The sequence below is a fragment of the Diabrotica undecimpunctata genome, chromosome 6 (genome assembly GCF_040954645.1).
Source record: "Diabrotica undecimpunctata isolate CICGRU chromosome 6, icDiaUnde3, whole genome shotgun sequence".
NCBI lineage: Eukaryota > Metazoa > Arthropoda > Insecta > Coleoptera > Chrysomelidae > Diabrotica > Diabrotica undecimpunctata.
In genome coordinates this window covers 157,986,264-158,003,902 of record NC_092808.1, presented here as the reverse complement: position 1 = coordinate 158,003,902, position 17,639 = coordinate 157,986,264, and the positions used below count along the sequence as shown (strand labels likewise).

The 17,639-nt window shown below is 32.5% G+C and overlaps 1 protein-coding gene across 1 annotated transcript in view; it reads right to left on the bottom strand.

Annotated features, from left to right (window-relative positions):
• The window catches only part of LOC140444199 (juvenile hormone esterase-like), an 88,512-nt gene that overhangs the window by 44,073 nt on the left and 26,800 nt on the right, over positions 1-17,639 (bottom strand). The window contains exon 2 of the mRNA XM_072535931.1: positions 9,637-9,733. Within this exon, the coding sequence (XP_072392032.1) occupies positions 9,637-9,733 (97 nt within the window). The remainder of the gene's footprint in view (positions 1-9,636; positions 9,734-17,639) is intronic.

The window sequence follows — 17,639 nt, the reverse complement described above, 5'->3', positions numbered from 1 at the left end:
GTATATTTCGTGAGGTAGCAGCTGATTCCGGTTCATCCATCTTCCCGCTGAGAATTTACGTACATTGGCACAGAGGATCTAAAGCCGGACTTGGCCACTTAATAAAATTAAACAGCAGCCTAGCCTAATTACTTGTTAGTAGCAAGAACCAGCAAAAAGTTGTTGTCAATAATCGATAAGTTGAATTGAAATCGATAAAATATTTTGCCTTTTAAACTTCTGATTTTAAGGTTATTAATAATGCAGTTTTGTACTCACAGAATTCTACGATTTTCAGTACACTGTCACATTTAACTTTGAACAGGATTTTGATTTTAATATTATTCACTATTTACACGTTCAGAACTAAAGAAATAATAGTTTAAATATTTAAATTTTTAAGAGAAACTTTGAAATGCGTCTAAAACCAAAACGTAAAATGTTTGATGTAAAATCCTAGTATTCTGTTATTTTGTCAAATCCTATTATTAATTATCCTGGTGATATATTCATTTTATTTAATATTTCGTTTACTATTAAGTTTAGTTAAAGGTATTTTATACCAAAATTCAGAAGTCTTAATGTTTTTGTCTATTTTTTCTTCGTTGCCTGTAGTAATTGCCTTAAATCAGAATTATGCAGCTGATTTTTAGAATGCGATTATCTCGAAAACTGTTAAGTTTTGAAGTTGTTAACAAGTATACCTTTTTTTTGTTAAAATAATGTATCTTTAATAGTTTTTATCCCAAATACAGGTAACTTAAAGAGCAAAAAAGTTTAGTGCAAATTTATACAACATATGTGGCATAAATGGCGCCCTCTATAAGTTACATCAAAGTGTGCATCAAATTATAATTTCTCATATTTAAAAGTACCCAGCTGAAAATTTTTATACATAAATGTTCACAAGCATGAAAGTTATAGCGAAAAATAAAATTTGAATTTTGTACTTTAACACCCTGTATCTTTCTTAATATCAACATTTTATTAAAGCAATTTGGCATAAATCGCAATATTTTAAAGTGTAGAATCTACTGTTTCTTTTTGTACAATTACTTAAGGACCACCCTGTATATTAAATTTTCTTTTCTTTAAAGTTTTCTTATTTTACATGATTCCTTTGTGACAGGATATTACTTTTTTTGTTAATATTATTCTTCTTTCTATTTCTGTCCAGTTAAATTTCGAACTAGATTTTATTGTCCATTGAAACCAACGTTTCTGCAGGAAACCCTTGCGTTTATCAAGACTCAAAACGTAAAACGGGACAGAGGCATTAATGATTTGACTAAAACGTTGATTTCAGTGGACAATAAAATCTAGTTCCAAATTTAATATTACTTATTAAACCTATATGGTTATTAAAATATATGGCCTAGGAGGACAAATTCGTTAAACTTCCCGTGCTCGAATCGGTATCAATAAAGTGTTATTACAAATTCAAACTCGGAAAGTACAACGAATGTCTCCTAAATCTTCACCACCGCAGTGGTTATCGCACAGACCTAACCAGTATCTTTGCTCATTCGGATTAACCTTTTTTTAGTAGCATATGAAAGATACTCTTCTGGCCATATGCTTAAACAAACGTTGGGAAAACTGTAAGTCGACAGGGCAAACTTTTATTACATTTAAATTAAAAATTATTTTATATTTTAAACATAATACATCCTTTCAATAATATATGGCCACGATGAGTAATATATTTGACAGCTGATAAAGATTGTTGAGTATTTATAAAAAACCGTTATTCAAATTTTGTCGATGGTATTTTTAATGCACCAGGATGTAGCAAAATCGTACAATAATGCTAATTTAAAATTAGATTCATTATCATATTTATATAAATAGTGTATAAATCAGTAGGAACATACATAATTTTTTTTCTATATATCCTTATTCTCAGTTTGAGAGTATATTATTAGAACAAAGTCAATCCACTAACCGTACACGAAACAATTAAAGCTCTTAAAAAAATAAAGAGCAAAAAAACACCAAAAACTGATGAAATTACAGTAGAATTCTAGAAATATAGATGGTGAGCTCTCACCTCGCATAGGATTAGCCTAGACAGCGTTTGGTAAGTTAAACTATGTATTTAAATTGGACCCATATGCCCAAAAGAACAAATATAAACAATAAACAATATCGCTGTTGTAGATAAATTTGTGTATCTGGACTCATTAATAACCAACAAAGGAGGCTGTACTGAAGAAATAAAGCGGCGGTCAGCAATCGCAAAAAGCGCTATGGCAAAATTAACAAAAATTTGGAAATGAAATAACTACCGATACAAAAATGAGACTAGTAAGAAGTCTAGTTTTTCCAGTTTTTACTTATGCATCGGAATGCTGGACCCTTACTAAGAAAGACAAAAAGAACATAGATGTATTTGAGATGTACTGCTGGAGACGAATGCTGAGAATACCATGGGTGACCCATGAATAAATCCATACTGGACCAACTAAACATAAAGAAAAGACTAAGAACACAAATATCAGAACAAATAATAAGCTATTTTGGACACGTGCTTCGAAGAAATGATCTTGAAAAACTTACCATCCAGGGAGAAGTAGAAGGCAAAAGAAATAGAGGTAGATCTCCCACACGATACACGGACCATATTGTTGCTACCATTGGCGTTCCATTGTCAGAATGTGCTAGAATGGCAGAAGATAGAAAAACGTGGAGGAACATTGGGAAATTTAGCTAATAGCTTCATGATATCACGATACCTGCATCAGGTTAACGACTAAGAAGAAGCCCAAAAGAAAATTTTTTGACCAATGAATGTGTGTTACCTGTACTCACTTATGGAGCGGTACACTCACAAAAAATTAGTTAGAAAAACAAAGACAAAAAGGATGTTAGAAACAGCACCGATGATAATACTTGCAAAAATTGATGGCAAGACACTATGGGACAGAGATAGAAGTACAGATATACGACGTAGATGCAAAGTGGAGAATATCAAGAACTGGGTAAGAAATAGAAGAGTCGAATGAAACGATCATATAAGCCAAATGACAACAAATACAGCAGTAAAGTATAGATGAGTAGGAAGACCACGGAAACGATGGAACGACAACTTACTGGAGGCACATTGAAAAACAGACAGAGTCACGTCTACATATAAAGAAGAAGAAGAAGAAGAAGAAAAAAGGTAGTGAATAAGATTCAGACGCCTTCGAAAAAATCGCGTTGCTAAAATGGTATTGGGCAGGACATGTCGTCAGATTCGTCAAGACACAGATAGATAGAAAGAGTTGAGGGAGACCTATGTCCAGCAGTGGACGCAAACAGGTTGCTGATGATAATAGAAGGAAGAAGAGCACGTATCTGAGGAACAAAAAATCGATAAGGATAGCTCACTACACAAGATAGGCGACCAGTTTAAATGTGATTAAAAGATACTCTCTAACATAATAATTTACACACCTCCGAGTCCATAATCTGTGAAAATTATTTGCGGATATCAAAGTGGATTCAGACCTGGATGGCAAGAGTAGACAATATTTTTGTATTTAGGCAGGTCTCCGTAAAAAAAACCCGAGCATTTTATATCGACACCTTTCAGCTATTTGTATATTTTATAGCAGCATATAGGAGCATTGTACAAAGCATTGTTGGATAAAGTAATGCAACTCTTTGGAATGGAATTCCTGTCAAACTGATAAAATTAGAAACGATCACAATGTCAAAAAAACATGTGAGGTAAAAATCCAAAAGTTCCTCCTCCTCGTCATTCCTCGAGCTCTTGTCAAGGCTACATTTCAAATATTGTTAGCTTACTCCACTGTACTACCACAGTATTGCTTTGTCTCGATTGGCTTCAATCGTGTGCCAGATGGACAGCTTTATGGATGGATTTTCCCACTAGAGTCACCATTTGGTCTGCCCATCATGTTGGAGATTTTCCTCTTAGTCTTCGGCCTTTAACCTTTTCTTCTAATACCAGTAGTTCCATAGTCCCGGTTTTTTCTTTCTTCTGGCTATGTGATGAAAATAATTTAGGAATGTTCGGTTTACTTTTTTTAATAGCCTGTTGTTGATATGAAGCTCTTCCAGAAATAGCAAGTAAGTTCTGTGTTCTGTTTACGACAGTTCTGTAGACCCATATTTCACAGCTTTCTATCTTACTTCTAACGATTTTTTTGATATCAAGTATTTCAGCTGCCTATATACCAATAAAAAAATAAGCACATTGAACAACCTAAGCTTAGTATTCCTTAATATTGTTAGGTCTTTCCATATTTTAATTAATTTGGCTGTTGCCGTTCGGACGATTTCTAGTCTACGCTTGATTTCTGAGGAGGTATCGATATAGTTGGTTATCAGGAAGCCCAAGGTCACAATTCTGTCTACTACTTTTAAATTCGCTACTTAGTGTATGTGCGATAGATTTATTATTTGTTCTGTCTACGATCACTATTTTTGTTTTTTCGGTATTAATTTAGGTATCTAGTTACCTAAGGGTACTAGGTTATTGATTTTTTTTGCGTTCTATAGTGATTCCTGCATCCCATTCGGCTAGTACTTTTCTCATTATATATTCATAATATAAGTTGTTTAATAATATCAATAGTATGCAGCCCTGTTGAGTTTCTTTCTTCTCGTTGGACGCAGCATTTAAATATATTCAGTTTATGTAACAATAAAACACTGAAAACTTTGTTTTCAAACTTCCACAAAATTTATTTTAAATTCTTATCACTACAGCTGTTTCGGCTGATTGCCTTTCTCAAGTGATCTGTTTTTGGTATGGGTTTACACTTTATAGTCTCTAATGAAATAGGTTGAGGAGGGGAGAACTGTTTGTCTCAAGCTGGTCATTCAGAATTATATCTGTGTTTTTTAATTTGTTGATTTCCATAGATTCTAACAAAGATAGCTTAAGGCTTTTATTTTGAATGTGGAGAATTTTAAATTCGTCATTAAAAGAATGATTATAATCTAGAAGGTGAAGTGCGTATGTAGAAGCTGTTTTTCTATTATTGAAAGCCCTTTTATGTTCTGCTATTCGTTTATTAAAATTTCTACCTGTTTGACCAATGTAAGTGTTTGGGCAGTCGCCACATTTAAGTTTACACACCACTGTGTAAGTGTTTTTTTTGTTGGCTCTTGTTGTTTTTTATATATTTGCCTAGGTTGTTATTTGTTCTGAAAGCTGGTGTTATTCCTTTCTTTTTTATGTGTTTGGCTATTTTTGTTGATATTTTGCCTGTATATGTAATCGAGCAGAAGGTACTGGGTTTTTTCTCTGGTGGTGGAAATACTAAGTTCAGGGCTTTCTTGTGTAGTTTTTGATTTAACATTTTATTATTTGTTTGTTCGTTGTATCCATTGTTTACTGCTATTTCCTTAATGATATTTAATTCTGTCTCAAAATTGTATTTTGACATAGGAATTGCTGTTAATCTATGTAACATACTATGATAGGCTGCCAGTTTATGTTGTGTGGGATGGGATGATGAATTGTGAATAGTCGTGTCAGTATGGGTAGGTTTATGAAATATGGAGAATTCATGTTTGTTTTTAAGTCTGGTAATTTTTAAATCTAAAAAATTTATGGATTGATTTTGTTCTGTTTCTATTGTAAATTCAATATGACTATGAAGAGAATTAATATACGATAAAAATTGGTCGAGTTGACACGACTATTCACAATTCATCATCCCATCCCACACAACATAAACTGGCAGCCTATCATAGTATGTTACATAGATTAACAGCAATTCCTATGTCAAAATACAATTTTGAGACAGAATTAAATATCATTAAGCAAATAGCAGTAAACAATGGATACAACGAACAAACAATTAATAAAATGTTAAATCAAAAACTACACAAAAAAGCCCTGAACTTAGTATTTCCACACCAGAGAAAAAACCCAGTACCTTCTGCTCGATTACATATACAGGCAAAATATCAACAAAAATAGCCACACACATAAAAAAGAAAGGAATAACACCAGCTTTCAGAACAAATAACAACCTAGGCAAATATATTAAAAACAACAAGAGCCAACATAAAAAACACTTACACAGTGGTGTGTACAAACTTAAATGTGGCGACTGCCCAAAAACTTACATTGGTCAAACAGGTAGAAATTTTAATAAACGAATGGCAGAACATAAAAGGGCTTTCAATAATAGAAAAATAGATTCTACATACGCACTTCACCTTCTAGATTATAATCATTCTTTTAATGACGAATTTAAAATTCTCCACATTCAAAATAAAGGCCTTAAGCTATCTTTGTTAGAATCTATGGAAATCAACAAATTAAAAAACACAGATATAATTCTGAATGACCAGCTTGAGACAAACAGTTCTCCCCTCCTCAAACTATTTCATTAGAGACTATAAAGTGTAAACCCATACCAAAAACAGATCACTTGAGAAAAGGCAATCAGCCGAAACAGCTGTAGTGATAAGAATTTAAAATAAATTTTGTGGAAGTTTGAAAACAAAGTTTTCAGTGTTTTATTGTTACATAAAATGAATTTCCATCAAGTAACGGTCGAATCCATCAAATATTCAGTTTACTTTAACTTTGATTGTGTTTTACGTTTTGGTTGTGTAATCTACGAAATAGAGCAGCATTATTATATTATATTCACTCACTTTTTTAAATGTTGACCGTTACTTCAGACATAAGCAGTAGTTTAGTCTAGTGGTCGAGTAATTTGGTACTTTATGGTGGAATCAACTAAATAGGATTCTATCTTATATTCGGGTAGTAGTAACACCATAGTTCTATTATGATTTCACTAAATACTGACCCAACGTTCAGTACAACGTCCAATACAACCCGCTTTTGCTCGACTTAGTTTAATAAATTCTTCTAATTTTTTGCGATGTCAATGAATACTAAACTCACTCTCATCATTATTATACCACTTAATTAACTTTAGAATTGTAAAATTGTTTAAAATTTCTCCGCAAGAAAAGTATAAATTTGTTACAACATTGGTGGAAGTTATTATTTTGCTACATTTTGATTCATTTCTTATCTTTATCAATTATTTACTAAAGTTGAATTCAATTAGAAAGATCAGTAATCTTACTTCATAATATTTCAATGTATTTCTTTATTTAAAAATCGCCCATATGTTACTGAAGGATGAGAATTCCTACATACAAAAGTTTATTAGTGATATTTTTATAAAATTGTAGAAAATTATCTTCATGACGAACACTTGTAATTACCATTGTAAATATTAACATAAGAAAATAATAATAGTTCATAAAAACTTTATGTTTTTTTATTTCTATTGTAGATGTTATCCTAGAAGAAATATATTTAACACTTTGACTGCCACACCAAATTCACCATAAGGTTCCTGTGCGCTACACTAATTTTTTTATGAAAATGTATTTAAAATTGTTTATCAACATACTTTAGATACATTTCCTAAATAATTTAATTATATTTTTTGTAGTTTGACTAGTGTACGAAAAATATACACGTGGCCTGGAAAAGCATTCTTTTATTCTACGCCGCAGACGTACGGATACACGGTCTAGACTTGTCGTATCTTGTGTAAAACGGTAGCGTGACGTTGGCTTGTATTTGTTAGTTCAACTCTAAACGTTGGATCGTGCAGTTCATTTATTCCTAAAGGTAGTTTTTCTTGTATAAAATGTCATCATATGAGAGAGAACAGGCCCGGCTTTATGCATTATGGGATGAAATGTCAGATATGAGTAATGATAATGATGATCAATTTGAGAATGAGTCTGAAGAAGATCCTGACTACGAAACAGAGAGTTCACGGAACAACAGTGACTTACCAACTAAAAGACCTCGGATAACGACTAAGGGTAAGTCTGAATAAAGATCAATAAATAAATATAGGGCCGTAACTGATAGTTTATATACATATTTGCCAATGAAATAATAGTTATTTATGTTATAAATACGTCATATCATACGTCATATAATATCATGTTGTAATTATTTTATTATATCCCAATGAGCTTGCGAGAGAGGGTAGAAAATTACAAGGGCAATACGGTCATGTTTATGTGCCAATGACACAAGATGTTATGTACGACTACATTTTAATGCAAATTTATATATTCTATTGACATGCTGTTACATTTTGTTTTTTTTTTGGTTCAGATAGCGATGAGTCAGATAATCAAGATTCTTCAAGGAAAGAAGAAAATACAGGGGCTGATTGGGGATTAGTATTTGGCGATATGAGAAATTTTAATTTTGAAGAAAATATAGGATTAACAAAAGAAGTCCTATAAATGAAAAATGTAGACTTTTGTAGACGAAGAAATTCTCAGCATTATTGTCGAAAAAACCAACATATACGCAAATCCGGTGATTGTGAATAACATCGTTGAAGAAACCATCGGTCCATCTTCAAGAATGCATAAATGGAGAGACACAGACGTGACTGAAATATATTGCTTTTTGGGGGTACTGATTTGGATGGGTCTGGACAATAAACCTAAACTGGCTGATTATTGGAGAAATTTGAATTTATACTGGTCAAAAGCTGCAGGATATATGTCTCGAAATAGATTCGAAATTTTGTTGCGTATGTGGCACTTCGCAAATAATGATTTATGTCAAGTAGAAGAAAGACTGTACAAAGTTCAGTCCCTGGTAACGTTGCTAAATTCCAAATTTAAAAAAGTTATAGTACCAGACGAAAATATCTGCATAGATGAAACGATGGTATCCTTTCGCGGGCGTTTAAAATTTCGCCAATATGTGGAAGGAAAGAAACATAAATTTGGAATCAAACTCTTTAAGCTGTGCTTCAATGAGGGGTATACGTATCACTGCAAAATTTATTGTGGTGCAGACAAAATTGATGGCATGTCTGTGGCAACTAAAGTAGTATCTGAACTTATGGGAGTATGTCTCGATAAAGGAATGACATTGTACACTGACAACTGGTACACCAGCGTAGAGCTAGCTGAAAAGCAGACAAACGCAACTAGTAGGAACACTACGAAAAAATCGGAAAGGTATTCCGAAAGAAGTATTGGTAAGCAAACTAAAGAAGGGGGTAAATTGTAGGAAGAGAGAGAAAAGGCATTGTCATTTTTAAATAGAACATAACCTGAATTTTATTGATGTTCCAGGTAGAATTGCGGTCAAAAAGGAAGCCGGAAGCTATTGTGGCCTATAATAATGCAAAAAGTTTCACTGATGTATCCGACCAATTGTCGTCTTATTCTACCCCTATTAGACGGAGCATTAAATTTTACAGGAAGGTGACAGTTAAACTAGGAACTAACTTAACTAAAACTTACTGGAACAAGCATAGTAAATGCTCATGATTTATATAATAAGAACAAAACTGTACCTGAAAGAATAAACATATTTCAGAGAAAAATATCATATTTCATGAAAAATTATTAATCACAATAAACACCTTTATATCAAAATTAATTAGAGTTTAAGTTATAAAAAATCTGCTATAATTCAACTGCTAATAGAAAAATGATGAAGTATTTTTTTCCAGGCTAAGATCATTTTTAATTTGCCCCAGGCCACGCTGACTGTGTTTATGTAAATATACAGTTTATGTAAATATATAGTGGCGGTTTAAACTCAGCCACTGTGTATATTCAGGTATACACATGGCAGTCAAAGTGTTAAAGAGACGTCTGTATTGTATTACTTACTATATTCCAGGTATTGGGATACATGTCTCTAGCAATTGATCTGCTGTTAAACCTGTGAACTGTCGCAAATTTTCTTAACCGTAGAGTTTCTTCTGCCCTACAATGTTAATATTTTGTACTATTGTGCCAATATACGAAAAGTTAACACATGCTATAAAGCTTCAAAAATAATTTTGGTTCTAATAATGTACGGGAAATTGTCAAAGAAATCTTGGAATTCTTCATTTACACAAGAAACATCGGTTGTGGAGTACATTACAAAAACCTCCTTCGTGATTGCATGATGCGAAAAAGTTCTAGACCGTTGCTGTTAAACGGACTCACCTCTACAGTGTAGCGATAGCGTTACTGTTAAATATTATACCCTTGGCAGCACGTAAATACTTTTCGCTGAAAATAAATAACAGGTACTTATCGAAACCACTTTTATTGAGCTTATGTCTTCATGAATAAATCTCGTAAAGCACGGCAAATCTCAGATTTGCATGCACGATAAGAAAAGTGAATGTGTCGTTGGACATGACGTTTCATAAAACCTGCATTTTAATATATTTAATTTTTATGTGTAGTTTAGTGAGTTGGTTGCATGGGTGGAAAAAATTAAAGTTTTTCGAATATTCACCGGTGTCAATCACTATTCTAAAACTAAAAATTTAGACTTTATTACACTGTAATATATACATATATTACTCTGTCAGAACAATATAAAGTACAGTAGATCAAAACGAAACTGTCAACACAACTTACAGTTTGTTGTTAATTAAAATAACCGCCTTTATAAACTAACTATCAACTCGCCTACGCTGTTGCCGCCATTGGGTGCAACAAACCGCACTTTATCGTCGCTATTGACCCTCCCAACCCCGGCCCCTCTACCGACCGGAGGAATATACTCCTTGAGGAGTCAACAGATTTATACGACAATTCTGGGGATTATACGAGATGTACAAATTACGGGGCGAGTTAATGATTCTCTAGGTAGTGTGTAATAAAGTCATAAAGGTAATGGTCTAAATAGTGCCCTGAGATAAACGGAAAACGTTAGAGATAAAGAGCTTGATAAACAGCTCGTATTTTTTAAGTAGCTCGTAAAGTTTTTTATTTACTTTATTAAGACTTTACACTCATTTAGTTACATTATGGTAATTTTCTTCCTTAACGTTTTCTTTGAGCGAACCATGCGTCAGGAAACACGGCAATTCAATTTTTTTGCATATCTTTTGTATATAAACAAGAAATTATAAGTTAAACATTTTTTATGCTTCAACATTTAGATTGAAAGCTATTTGTAAAATACATTTCTGCGTTTTGTGGGATGTGCCCCAATGTGTTGAGTTTCATAAGGTGCGAGCAAGATTATATTAGAATTTTTTGTATGAATAAGAAACGGTTACGCATATAAGTTTGACAGATCAAATTGACATCGGAATTCAAATGAGTTTGCTGTTTGAAACGTTTTTAAATTGAATATATATTACAAAAACTGTTTTCCAGAAGAGGATCTAGTCAATATTAAACAAAGTATGAGTAAAGCTATTTGGATTCAAAATTATATATATATATATATATATATATATATATATATATATATATATATATATATATATATATATATATATATATATATTGTTATGGATCAGTTTATCGATCAGAAATAGAATAAAGAGTTTTTTTATTATTTTAATATACCGACCGCGGGCATATAAGTTAAAATACAACCCTGTACTTATTTGTAATAGTTAGAATAAGAGAAAACATTGTTCCGTGACGGGACCCTGACGAGTTTTTCCGTGAAAGACTGAGTGAATAGTGAAAGGACAATGAAACCCGTATAATTATAGATTTAGGAATAAACTTGTAATTGTATTTTGGGGTGGGCATTTTTCGAAAGTAAATAAGAATTAGATTTAGATATGAGATAACAAGAATTTGGAAACTTATTTCTGTTGAAAAAGGCAAGATTGTTAATGGTTTCTGAAAAGTAATTTGAGTGAAAGTAGTTTATTTGTTTTAAATATCATGTTGGAAATTTTCTAAATCGAAAATAAGTGGGAAAGATGAATGCTTATGATTGGTTAAAAAGGAATGGTGGGAATGAGAGAGTTGAGAAGGTTGTCTGGGAGAGATTGAAGGAATCATTTTGTTACTGGCAGACCAGAAGAGAAGACGTGTTTTCGTGTAGTCAATCTGAGTACCAGTGTTTTCGTTTGTTAGTGAAAAAGGTGGAAGCTGAGAGCAGATCAAAATCGAGAAGATTAATACCTCTTTTGAGTCTGCATAGTCCACGAGATATAATTGAGAAAGAAAGGAGAATTTGTGAATAAAGAGTACCGGTCAAAAGAGGCTTGGGCTTGTGTTTTCGGAGTAGTAGTTTGCTGGTATGCGGTTTGGATCGGTGCTGAGAACGAGAGAGATTTGATGGTAGCCGGACATAATCAATCAAGGAAGGAACTGTGGTTTGATCGAGAGGAGACATCATTGGCGTAAAAAATAAAGGTCAGTCAAATAATTTGAATGAAAGAAAATTTTAAGATATTCTAAAGATAAAATCAAATATAAGCATACGAACTAAGATTCCTAGTTTCAAAGAGTTATTTTTTTTGTGAATAAATTATATTTTTATATGGTCATTTTTTTTAGTAGATATAAAACAGATCAATAGATAGTTTGTAATTAAAATTAAATTTAGAGTATAGGAGTTTGTTGGGAAAGATAATTGCCCACAAAAGTTATTTATTAATATTCATCGTATTGCTTATTGAAAATAAATAATAATTTGTGTGCATATTTATGTTGTTTTAATGTTAGTTCCGTTTCCTGTTCTATCTCGATTATGAGCAACTAGGAGATACTGAACCCACTAAAAGAGATATATAAACTAAACTGATTAAAGTAAAATTAAAAAGGCACCCTGAGAATTTTTAATAGTAATTGATTTGTATGACTCTGCATAAATAAGTGAATTAATTAATTAAATAATTGGATTAATTAAATTAGTGTTAATTAATAATAAAACATCATAAAGCAGATCACAACAATATATATATATATATATATATATAGAAAAGAAATTTAATCTTTGCAGATAAGTTAAATAGTAAACTCTTAAATATTGGGGAAATCTGCAAGAAAGACTCTAATGAGTATCAATTGTTTCGCCGAACGTTTTCGCCAAAGAGAATTAATTTGGCTTCTTCAGGGCTGAAAGAGAATAAATTATAATAAGCTACCATATATTATCTATTAAAACATTATTGATCTTACCGTAACTTAGAATTTTAGAGTTAGAATATTAAAAAACTTTGCTAGTAACATAGTGGTGTTTTTTGTTACTATGTGTAAAAAAAGTTTTTTTAAGGTTTGAAATGTATGGTAGCTTTGAACTTAACACGCAAAGGGTAATTAATGTAGTTACATTGGGTTTTTCGATTAACCTTGGGTAAACCTTTGCGTGTTAAGTTCAAAGTTACCATACATTTCAAACCTTAAAAAAACTTTTTTTACACATAGTAACAAAAAACACCACTATGTTACTAGCAAAGTTTTTTAATATTCTGACTCTACAATTCTAAGTTACGGTAAGATCAATAATGTTTTAATAGATAATATATGGTAGCTAATTATAATTTATTCTCTTTCAGCCCTGAAGAAGCCAAATTAATTCTCTTTGACGAAAACGTTCGGCGAAACAATTGGTACTCATTAGAGTCTTTCTTGCAGATTTCCCCAATATTTAAGAGTTTACTATATATATATATATATATATATATATATATATATATATATATATATATATATATATATATATATATATATATATATATATATATATATATATATATATATATATATATATATGTTATTGCCTTTAAAAAATTGTTATTCTTGTCAACAAACACCTTAACAAATGATGCTACTACAAGAAATAAATTGTATGCATATATATGCGGAAACGTCACGAATTTTCCACGTACATGAAACGCAGGATGAACGAAACGGAAATTAATATAAGGCGTCGCGACAACAGTGTGAAAACTCAACAGAATGGCATAAGTATTATATTCTCTATTTAACGTTCATTTCAATTAAATTCCACTAAGATTCCTGCTGCAAATGGAGCTCTTTCTGCCTGCGAGCTTACTTACGTACAAGCTTCGCGAGAAATATATATGAAATGTAAATGGTACGAGAAAGTGTGGTTCGATGTTGTACGCCGAATTTAGTTCCTTCCATTTATATAGGCGCACGCTTTAAGCACCTTTCCTAATGGAAATCTGTTACTGGTTGATCAAAGAGCTTTTAGGAGGGTTTAGAGACACACATACATTAGCGACACAAAAATATTGTCTTTATATGAGGTTTCTCTATTTATCATACGATGTTAATGGTGACAAAATCGATACCTTATTACTTTAATTAAATATGGATGTTATTAGTTATCAAACGCACCCTTAACAATGTGAATAGTACAATAAAGCCTATATTGTATGAATATTTTAACTAATTTCACCCAGTGTTTAAAGGCATAAAGGTATATTATACTGAGAGAAATTTTCGAGCCTATAGCAATTTCGTAAAAAAAAGTACTTCATGGTTTTACGGGACTTACAGAAATGTAATTTCTTGTGGTGTTATCAATGACTTGAAAATTATGTAACTTTTGTACTATTACCACCGTAATCCACGTATGTACTTATGTAAGCCTAAACTAAAAATTAAGATTCGGCGACTCTAATTTTGCAAAAATGCTGATGGAATGAAATAATGAAATAGAGAACGGACAGGAGCCGAATATAGATGGTAGTGACGACAGCTGCTCAGATGACTATAATGTTAAGCAATATGTATCTGATGATGTAATAGAACAAGAATGTACCATGTCTGAACAAGAATCGGAACAAGACTGTGTTAAAGAGGTTCAAGGAGAAGAAGATAAAGAAAAAATAATTTGAAAATACTATCTTGGCAAAGACAAAAAAACAAAGTTGAGTAAGACGTATCCTGCGCCTATTTCAAGAGCAAAAAATATTGTTTTGAAGTTACCAGGAGCAATAAGAGAAGCTAGAAACGCAAAAACACAAGATGAATGCTTTAAATGTATGCTAGATGATAATATCGTCAAAGAAATTACGCGTTGTACCAAAATCTATATTGAGAAGGTAAGAGCAAATTTCCAAAGCTACATTTTTGGACTTTTTATTGAAAATTTTCAAAAAAATTTACACCCTCAGATTATTTAACAGTTGACGAGCAATTACTTGCCTTTAGGGGAAAAGTAAACCATCCAAATGTGGATAGAAATATGTATTTGCGTTAGTAGATAGAAAATATGCATATACCTATAATATTGAAATTTACTGTGGAGCACAATCAATTGGTCCTTTTGGAACTGATTGGAGTAGCGCAGAGGTTGTTAAAAGAATGGTTAAACCCATAGAAGGAACGGGCAGAAATATAACCATGACTAACTGGTATACCAGTATACCTTTGGCCATAGACTTGATTTAAAAGCGATTAACTATTGTTGATACAATTGGTAAAAATAAGAGGGAGCTACCACAAAAGTTTATAACGTCTAAAAACAGAGACATACATTCTTCACTATTCGGATTCCTCCAATAAAAATGTACCTTGGTAAGGTACGTTTCAAATAATAATAAGGTCGTATTAGCTGTTTCAAGCATGCACTATGGTGACAGTATTGATCCTGAAACATAAAACAAGAACAAACTCAAAATAATGACGGATTACAACAAAACCAAATTCGGTGTGGATCTGGTTGACCAGTTGTGTGAACAATATGATGTTTCCCGAAACTCTAGGCGTTGGCCACTCACCGTGTTCTTTGATTTATTAAATACTAGCGGATAAGACAGACTTCGTTCTGCCAAATAGATTTGGAATGTGGCAGTTTATTTCTTTACTTCTCCTGAACAGAACCGTCACCATGATGGTAGGGCGGTATGTGAGGGTCAGCTCGGGTGACCTAAGTATCTTTGCTTCCACGAACTTTGACTACCCTTTTGGACCCACTAAAAACCCCAACTGGGATGTCTGCCAAAGGGCTTCAAACTAAGAGGGGAACTTAAGGTTCAAACCTGATTGAAAAATGATCTAAAGGGATAGTGGGAACCTAAAGGTGACAAATATTTGTAAAGTGGGTACTGCAATGACAAAACATAGAGATAATTAATTATTTATTATTATTATTATTAACATAGGGTTAATAACCGATGTAATAAAGAATATTAAAATAAAACATATATAAGTACTTTCAGTAATCGCTTTATTGTAAATCAAGTGAATCATAATTATTAACAAAAATCTGTTTTATTTTTATTGTAGTGCTTTATGGTAAACAATGTTTTTTGTTTGATTACCTGGTGAATATACAAACAAATCTGATGGTTTTCCAACACGGGAATAGGCAACATACAATTGACCATGTAAGAAACATGGGTTTTCTAGATTAGTACCACAAACACCTCATGATTGCCCCTGGGACTTATTTATGGTCATAGCAAAAGCAAGCCGCACTGGAAACTATAGTCATTTAAATTCAAATGGTACACCAGTCAGAATTATTGGGATGTGTGGTATCAAAACGTCTTCTCCTTTATACTTTCCTTTCAGTATAGTTGCTTCTATCACGTTGTTTAATAATTTTGTTATCGCTAACCATGTGCCGTTGCAAAGACGCGGTTGGTTGATACTCTGATGATATTCAATCCTGGTAAATCCAGCGAGTTTAAAAATTCAGGCAGATAGTTAACAACATAATCTTGGTCAGTATTAACTGATTTATATATCCTCAATTCGCCTGTAATTTGTTCTTGAATTTTGAAATTTAATTCATTTACATCTATGTTTTTTGCAGCCAATGTAGCCCATTCGCTAAACCAATCATGGTTTCTGTAATTTTGAGCAACATCTGGAAACACCTTTTGAATAAGTTCATCTTTTGATTGAGTTAACTGACAAAAACTTTGAGGAAAGTTAATGCAACCAGTCAAGGTGTCTATAAGAAATTTGCAATTACCAATGTCAATGAGTTGTTTAAAGAATATATGTCTCCAGATTGGTCATTTTACAACTCCACACGCATATTCTTGCTTAAGTACAATACCTTGACATGTTTCCACAAATTGGAGGCCTTTAAACATGCATTGAGTTCATCAGCTGGCGTTGATCATGGAATCACTGGCAATGTCTGACAAAATCTCCTGCTAATAAAATCATTGCACCATCAAATGGGTTATGATTGTTCCGTAGATCTTGTAAGGTTCTATCTTAAGCCTCCAAAGATTTTTTATGTGCCATCGTGCATTCATCCCAAACAATCAATTCACATTGCTGCAAAACCTTTGCCATTGCAGAGTTCTCCGAAATGTTGCAGGTTGGAGTTTCGGTGCTTTGCATGTTTAATGGCAACTTTAGTGCTGATTGGACTGTTTTGATTTATTAAATATGTCAGGAGTTAATGCATTTTCCCTGTATAAGGCTAATAATGTCACTGCATCACTCCCAAGAAGCACTTTTCTTCAAGACATTTCTTTTGAGGTAATAAAACCACCGATGTTAAGGCCACTAGATGACACTCATACATCAACACAAACAAAAAAAAATTAAATTAAATATCTTAAGAAATTTGTTAAAGTGTATTGATCCGGTTTTTAAATTTTATTGACAACTATTGAATTAGCGTAAATCAAGCGGCGAATAGAGATAGCGCGACAATCGTTTGTCAAAATGAAAAAGTTCCTATGCAGCCAGGACATAAATATAAACGTAAGAACGAGAATGTAAAGGTGCTATGTTTTCTTCGTTCTGCTGTACGGCATGGAAGCCTGGACATTGAAAAACATAAACATCAAAAACACTGAGGCATTCGAGATGTGGTGTTACAGGAGAATGTGGAAAATACCATGGACAGAAAGAGTAACAAATCAAGATGTTCTGCTGAAGATGGGGAAGGAAAGCAAAGTCATAAAAACCATACAAAC